This window comes from Babylonia areolata, chromosome 23 (assembly GCF_041734735.1).
Source record: "Babylonia areolata isolate BAREFJ2019XMU chromosome 23, ASM4173473v1, whole genome shotgun sequence".
Taxonomy (NCBI): domain Eukaryota; kingdom Metazoa; phylum Mollusca; class Gastropoda; order Neogastropoda; family Buccinidae; genus Babylonia; species Babylonia areolata.
This window is the reverse complement of record NC_134898.1, coordinates 49,504,489-49,512,364: the sequence shown is the minus strand read 5'-3', so window position 1 is coordinate 49,512,364 and position 7,876 is coordinate 49,504,489. Positions and strand designations below refer to the sequence as shown.

The 7,876-nt window shown below is 41.0% G+C and overlaps 1 protein-coding gene across 1 annotated transcript; it reads left to right on the top strand.

Moving 5' to 3' along the window:
• The first annotated feature begins 3,667 nt into the window (after positions 1-3,667).
• On the top strand, positions 3,668-5,391 carry LOC143297705 (uncharacterized). Its single transcript, XM_076610127.1, has 3 exons — positions 3,668-3,796; positions 4,355-4,443; positions 5,340-5,391. Exons 1-3 carry the CDS (start codon positions 3,668-3,670, stop codon positions 5,389-5,391), a joined length of 270 nt encoding a protein of 89 aa, XP_076466242.1.
• Positions 5,392-7,876: the final 2,485 nt, after the last annotated feature.

Sequence of the window (7,876 nt, the reverse complement as noted above, 5' to 3'; positions counted from 1 at the left end):
GACAGCCGCATGTTTTTCTATCCAGGCTCTCTCTGTGTCAGTATTCCACCATGGGGGCTGAATAGTTTGCATCCTGTTCGGTGCCGTTCTTTTGTATCTTCTGCGTCTTAATTTTTCGATGACGGTTGTCTCTTTGGTTTCATACTGAAATGGATCACGCGGTTTCATACAGGGTTTATCTGACAGTTTCTGTAGACTGAACACTACCGGGAGGTGGTCACTGCCTTGTTGTGGAAGCGTCTCTGCATTCATTTCTGCTCTGAATTTTGGAGATGTTAGAGCGATGTCGATCACACTGTCACTGTCCCCTTGTCTTGTTCCAAGGCGAGTTGGGGATGTGGTTGTTAATGGGCTAAGAAGAATTTCCCCTATCATTCCTTCAAGTGCGAGTCCTCGTGGGTTGGTGTTCCGCTGGTCCCATAGCTTCGATCTTGCATTGAGGTCTCCACAGATAATGACTGAGCCTCCAAGTTCGTTCTCTATTTCCTCTAAAAAGGCCCAATCCTCTTTTGTTGTGCAGGTTCCTGGGTGAACATAGGCATTGATGAGCACGATGCTTTTGTGAATTCCGTCAGGTTTTTCGAGACGCACCCCCACTAGTTCACATGAGTTGCTACACCATTTCTCTAGATTTATGGTGAAAACTTTGTTTTTTAGGTTTTTGTTCAGTATGATTGCTGCTCCTCTTCCTTCATTCCTTTGAAATACTGTGAAATTCTCAAAATGTATTGGTCTGTCTGTGCATATTGATTTGCTTCCTCTGTAAACAAGTTGTCTGTCATCAGATCAATGAGAAAAAAAAGTGTTTAAAAAATACGCGTTTCCGTCTTTTGCATTGTCAGCCTTGGGTTTTACAAAGATCGTGGAATATTGACTGTTGTCCAGTCAGCTGCAGTATTAGTGAAAAGAACAGTTCACTGCCGTCACTCAGTCCACGGCCACGCCCCCCCACCCACGCCCTCTGACCACCAGACCACCTATCGTCTTACACCACTCCTCTCCATCTCCCCTCACCCTTCTCATGCACACACACTGCCCTCGCAGCCAGTCACAGTCAACAAAGCTGTGTGCTTGGAGACAGTGACTGAACAGAGTGGGCTGTGTCACTTTCTTGTCATCACCTTCAAGTTCTAAGGATCATCAGAGAAGAGAGACCCATCTCCATCATTAAATCTAGAATCATTTGTACAGCCTGTAAATTCGTATACGTCCACTGACTGGACACTATCTCTGCTTGTTGAAGGATCCGATGCCCTTTCCACGCGTGTTCCATGTACACCAGTTAACAAATCATCATCGAAAGGAGTGACGTCAGAGCCTGTTGATATTCAATAAACCAAACTCCGATGGAGAAAAAAATCGGAATAGATTCAGGACATCAGTGGACGTCTTCAGTGCACTATAGCAACACCTTTGGGGCAGAAGGTGGCAGGATAGTTAAAACGCTCATCTGCCAATACAGTTGAGTCTGCGAGGGTCTGGGTTCGAATCCCGCTCTAGCCCTTTCTCACAAGTTGGACTGGAAAATCAAACTGAGTGTCCAGTAGTAAAAATAATGATAATAATAATACATAGTTTTTCTGTGGCACGATATCCAGCACCAATGCCGCTCAAAGCGCCTTACATCATCCAGTAGACTATAAACATGCCTTAAAAAACATATCAACCACTACCTGACAATGGAAAAATCCAGTGTGTTCATATGAATGAAAAAGCACACTTAAGAGTCATTCGGATGAGATAATAAACCAAGGTCCCGTGTGCAGCACGCACTTGGCACACTGACAAAGAACCCATGGCTATGAGAGTGTTGTCCTCTGGCAAAATCCTGCGGTAGAAATCCACTCATAAAGGCACACAAATATATGTGTACACACTCAAGGCCATACTAAGCACACTGGGTTATGCTGGTGGTCAGGCATTTGCCCAGCAGATGTGGTGTAGCATATATGGATTTCTTCAAACACAGTGACAACTCCTTGAGAAACTGAAACTGAAATTGTGCAGGACGTCAGCTGACGCCACACAGACACTAAAGGGGTTTAATGGTTCATACGTGTTCCTTGGTGGTTACTTTTTAGGGTATAAGAGGCTTAAGGTAGAGACTAACCACTCATTTGAGAGTACCAGACAGGAAGACCAGAGGGCGACAATTGTTTATGTAACCATGGACGAAAGCACACTTCTGATGCATGCAAACAACTTATTTGAATGGACTTGAGAGACTGTCCAGCCTTTCAGTCATAAAAGGTGCACTTTCTGGTGGGGGTACAGAAAGTAAGTTGATACCGGTGTCACTGAGTGTCAATGTCACTGAACCAGCACGTGTTCTGAGTGATACGAGCGATGTGTGTGAAGGGTTTGATGAGGTAGGTTCGTGTTGTGCTCTGTCTCCTGTTAATATTTATTGCCACGTTGAGCTGGAAAACAAATTATTTACCAGACGATTCTAGTAATGAAGCGAAGCTGCTCGTTTTTCTGCACTAGAATGTCAATTGGACATTTCTGTCATTTGTTTGTTCATTTGGTGTTGTTCGTCTTGCTGGAATATTTGATGATTAACAATACACACACACACACACACACACACACACACACACACACACACACATATATATATATATATACCTACAGATGAACAAAAGTATCTATATCCCAGCTGTGAAATTCACAACAAAACGGAGGTGATCAGGAGAGTGTTGTGCCTTGTGGTTGTGTGTGTTTTGGCGAGGGAGGGGGGTATATATATATGTGTGGGGGGGGGGGGGGGGGAGGGGGACTTTGAATGAAGTTACACTTTTACACTCGAGCTCGAGTCACGTGATCTGGCTGTTTACCTCCAGCATCAGCATGGCGGCTAAACTGACCAGCGATCTATTTTCTATTACTGATCATCCCCTTTGCTTGAAAGATTTTACCTTCATCAACATTTTGAAGTACACGGAAACTTTAAACAGTGCTCACAAGTGTGAAAACAATTACAATTTTATTATTACGAAAGGCAGAGAACTCTACAATTCTCGTTTTGTAACCGATGTCAAGTTTTCCGAAAATGAAAAAGAATGGATCGTGAGAGCACGGGTGAAAGCAGAGATGAAAAAATCCACAGTCTACAAAACACATGCTGTCATTTCAAAGGATGGAGTGGTAAGTTATTATATCATAAATAAGTTTAGAGTTCCTTTTTAGGTTTGAAAGTAACAGCACAGCTTGGAAATTCGCTAGTTCGAAGAGAATTCCATTCATTGCCTAGTGATAGACTGATACTGCTGGGCACTGGCATTGGTTTGCATTTAACTGTGGAACCTGTCATTAATGCTTGGCAAAGTGTGTGTGTGGGGGGGGGGGGGGGGGGGGGAGGAGACAACCTGTCAAAAGAGATTATCATTTAAAATAGAGACTGCATGAATTGTTACATTGTTACAGTGTTCATGGTGTTTGTAAATTGTCACTACCTACACAGACCACCTGTATTACATGTTTATACAGTATAACTTGCGGCCTAAGGGTAGTGTTCACTAAATACTTTTCATTATAACTAAACATGACTTGTTATTGATTGTTACAGGTGACAGGAGAGTGTGAGTGTCCAGGGGGTTCAAGTCCTGCCTGTTGTAAACAGATGTTTGGGTTACTGACATTGTTGGAGGACTACAGCAGATAGGAGATGTATGCTGCACCTACAGAAAGACTACAGACATGGCACCAACCACGCCCCAAACCTGTGTCTCCAAAAAAAGTCTCCGACATTGCTTCTTCTACAACATCTAATTTTTCTACAACTGTGGACTTCTCAGTACTGAGCAATTTAGATTCGTCATGTCCTATATTTGGAACTTTGAATACAAATGACAATGTTCTGCTGTCATATGACATTTTCTACCCTAAAACTATCCCGCTTCCTGTTTTCCCTGTGTCAAAGTCTTTTTACAGTTACATTCCACAAAATCTCCCTGTCAATCTCATGTTCTTTTACCATCAAAGGGTCAACAAAACATATGAAGAATGCATAGCTCTTGAAAAAGCAACAATGTCTCAGAACACAGATGCTTGGGTGTCAGAGAGGAAGCTTAGATTGACAGCATCAAATGTACACATCATATGTCATGCAAAAGATTTTTTATCGCTTCCAGCTACACTAGCTGGGAAAATGTCAAAAGATCGTAGTTCTATCAAGCCAATTCAATTTGGTCTTCAAATGGAGCCTATGGTCAAAAACATTATCAGGTGCAAATTTCCCCATCACATTTTCAGGAACACTGGTTTGTTATATCACAAAGATGACACATGTTTATTAGAAGTAAAATGTATTTTCAATCCGGATCATGCAAGTATTGAAAATCTGGTGGAAAAGAGAAAAGATTTTTGTTTGGAAAAAAGAGGTGATGGATTATATCATTTGAAGCAAAGTCACAAGTATTACACTCAGATCCAAATGCAAATGTATTGTGCAAATTTGACAAAGTGCCTTTTGGTTGTTTTTTATGACTATGGTAAACCATGCATTATTGATTCCATTGACTTTGATGCCAAGTTCTGTGATCAGGCACTCGCCAAGCTTACAAGTTTCTTTTTTGAACATTATTTACCCTACATTTTTAGTTTGAAATTGTAAATGATATGGGCATCAGAAGAAATGTTTTCATTTGTGGTTTTTTTAATCATTTACTCAGTTTCTTTGATTGAGAAACTAAAATACACAATTGACTTGTTTCCTTTATTTGAAATATCAATGAGGATATTGTTTTGTATGATATAATGATAGTACCACTCACACAAAAGTATTCAGTGCTATTCACTATCAAAAGTATGACAATGTTTTCTTGTATAGATCTATTAAAACAACATTTATTTTGGCATGATTAAAATATGAACAGATATAATTATTATGCTATGGAACTGTAGATCTATTTCAACAAATCTACCTCATCTTGTACAGCATTTTTTATAACTAACATGCGTACATTTGGCTACATGATTACTACTATCCACTCATAATCCAGTCTGATTCACACTATAAAAATGTTTGAGCAGGCTAATTATGAATTATGAATTATGAAATAAAATATAAAGTGGAAAACTAACCTGTAAAGTTCTGATACGTGAAGGATTCCTCTTCAAAATGTTCGGAACAAAGAAGGCTGTGCTGGGTTGGTTTAAATCCTTCTCTTCTTATCTTTGTAATCCACAACTTCAACATCTCTGGATTTTTAATCGGGAAGGCATGGAAACTAATTCCCTTTTCCTTGCATTTTTTCTTGGGGTCAGAGCTGTTAGAACACCCAAATGCCGCACAAAACCCCATTTTAATGAAACGTGTAGGGCCTGTTTGTACACAGAATCCCTTATCTCGGTCAGTGCCAGGCTCGCAGCATCAGCCAGATCACGTGACCCCCTTCAAGTGTGCATTAACCCCATTTGTGCAGGTCATAAATACCAAAAAATGTTGATAATCAATATATACCACCCCTTCATAAGAGGTCATGGCCAATATTGAATAAAACACTGATATCCGTGACTATGTTCTCTCTGTCTCTGTTGTCTGTCTCTGACTGTCTGTATGTATGTTTATATGTATGTCCCTGTCTCTGTCTCTCTCTCTCTGTCTCTTCAGTCGGATCCACATGACTTAACAGAGGAAAGAAAGGCAGAGAACCAGAACAAATCAACCTTTTTACAAGGATGAACACTTTAACTCTCTCCATACGAACGGCGAAAGAGACGACGCTAACAGCGTTTCACCCCAATTACCATCATCAAAATATTGCAAGCGGCGGGCTCTTATACTGAAGAGGCGAATGTTGACAAAGAATACCACAATTCTGACGACGGAAGCTAAAGGTTGGGTCATTCAGACACCCACTGGACATCCGAGGGGTCTGTTTAGAGGAGAAGAGAGGACTGGCCGTACTGAGTGAGTTAAGTCTAACCATCCTTTTCCAGCTGATCCATACTGGTCTGTGGATTATACGAACATGCATGGATTTAAGAATATGAGTGGGTGAATAAGAACAGCAGAAGGTATTGTAGAAAAGAGAGGAAGAAAGACGGACGGAGGGAAGGAAGGACAGAAGGAAGGAAGGAAGTAGGGAGGGAGAGAATAAATATTGTATGTATGATACATCTCTTGTTACCTTGTCCAATGTACTGAAAGAGTGGACACTGCAATGGCACTCTTTCATGCGTATCTTTGATTGCATGGAAACAGAGCACGCGTGACAGGAGTCAGTGACAGTGGTCATCGACAAAATCTTTGGTAAAATTGTGTATGTTGGTTTTGCACATTTTGTTTGTTGAATATATATATATATATATCTATATATATATATATATATATATTATAGATTTACACACTGAGACAAATGTTTTCACACACACACACACACACACACACACACACACACACAAATGGATGAAGAATTGCCCACTGACAGCTGCCACTGGGTGCTCGTCATTCGTTTCGTGTGTCATTCAATCAGGTTTCTTTCACGCACACACACACACAAAACACACACACACAAACGCACGCATGCACGCACGCACACGCACGCACGCATGCACACACACACACATCCTCACCTCATGGAATTCCTTCCTTCCTTCCTTTCTAATAAACAGGAAAAAAGAGATCGTCCAAAACAGACTCCATTTAGGTCGTTCTCATGTGACACATCATTTTACATTGAGAGGTGGAGAAGCTCACTGCAGGGGCCTTATTCAAGAGACCATTGTGCTTGCATGTAAATGTGTACATGCGGGTAATCTGCCTGAGACAAGGTAAACTGCCTGAGGGTAAGTAATATCCTGTGTTCATGTACACAAGAGCCTACAAACCTGAAGGCACCCTAATACACCAACGACCTGCCAAGGGTGACTGCCCACGAAGCAGAGGTAAATATGGCGGCACCTTTTTTGTAGAATTGTTTTTGAGTGAAAACAGTCGTGCTTTGCGGACAGCACGTGTTTTGCGAACTCTCGACAATACTCTGAACTGTTGTGTGGTGAGAAGTAAAGCTGAGAGCATGAGCAGAAGGGAATCGCGGGGATTTTTTCACCTGGGCGCAGCTGCGTGTCTTGAATAACTAAACCTTCACGATAAACTGTACCCGCGGGTCTGTACCATGTCAAAGGTAAGTTGCCTGAAGGCAAAATGAATTAATTTTGTCTTCAATACCTCCCCACTGGTGTGTGCTGCCTGTGCCATCAGCCTCTCAGCATGAAACGTCTTCTGGTTGACTGCTGGGATCTGCATGATATCAGACACACACATTGTGCAGCTAGCTCCACAAAGAGCTTGTTCCGGGATGTCCCCCACGGACTCTCTTTTGTCCAGTTCCTGAAGGAAATCAGCAGTGGTCAGGGGTTTTTTTTATTGTTTTTTTTGTTTGTTTGTTTGTTTGTTGTTGTTTTTGTTGTTGTTGTTTTTTTACTTGGTTTACGTTTTACTCAGACTGAGTAACAAGTGGGTGAACTGATACATTGACCTTTTAACATAAATGAGGTTACCTTCAGTTGCTGTTCAAAACCTGATGGGTAATCAGTCTTTAGTCTGCTGGGCTATAAAATACTTGACATGATTTGACTTGATTCTCAGGAAAGCTGTTTTCTGAGATGACATATTTGTGGTCAACAACCTTATGGAATGTTCGAACATTTATTCGTCTGCAGAGAATCTTGGGGGGAAAACCTTTTCAGCTTTTTTCATATTTACATTTTTGAACTTTTGTTATTAATGTTGGAGCTGTTATCAAGTGACATTTTTTGTTTTAAACAATGAGACTGTTTATGTGATCATGAAATCATCAATGTCAAATGTCAAATAATTTTCCTCTTTTTTTCTCTTTTCTTTCTATTTGTCAAATAATTTTCCTTGTGG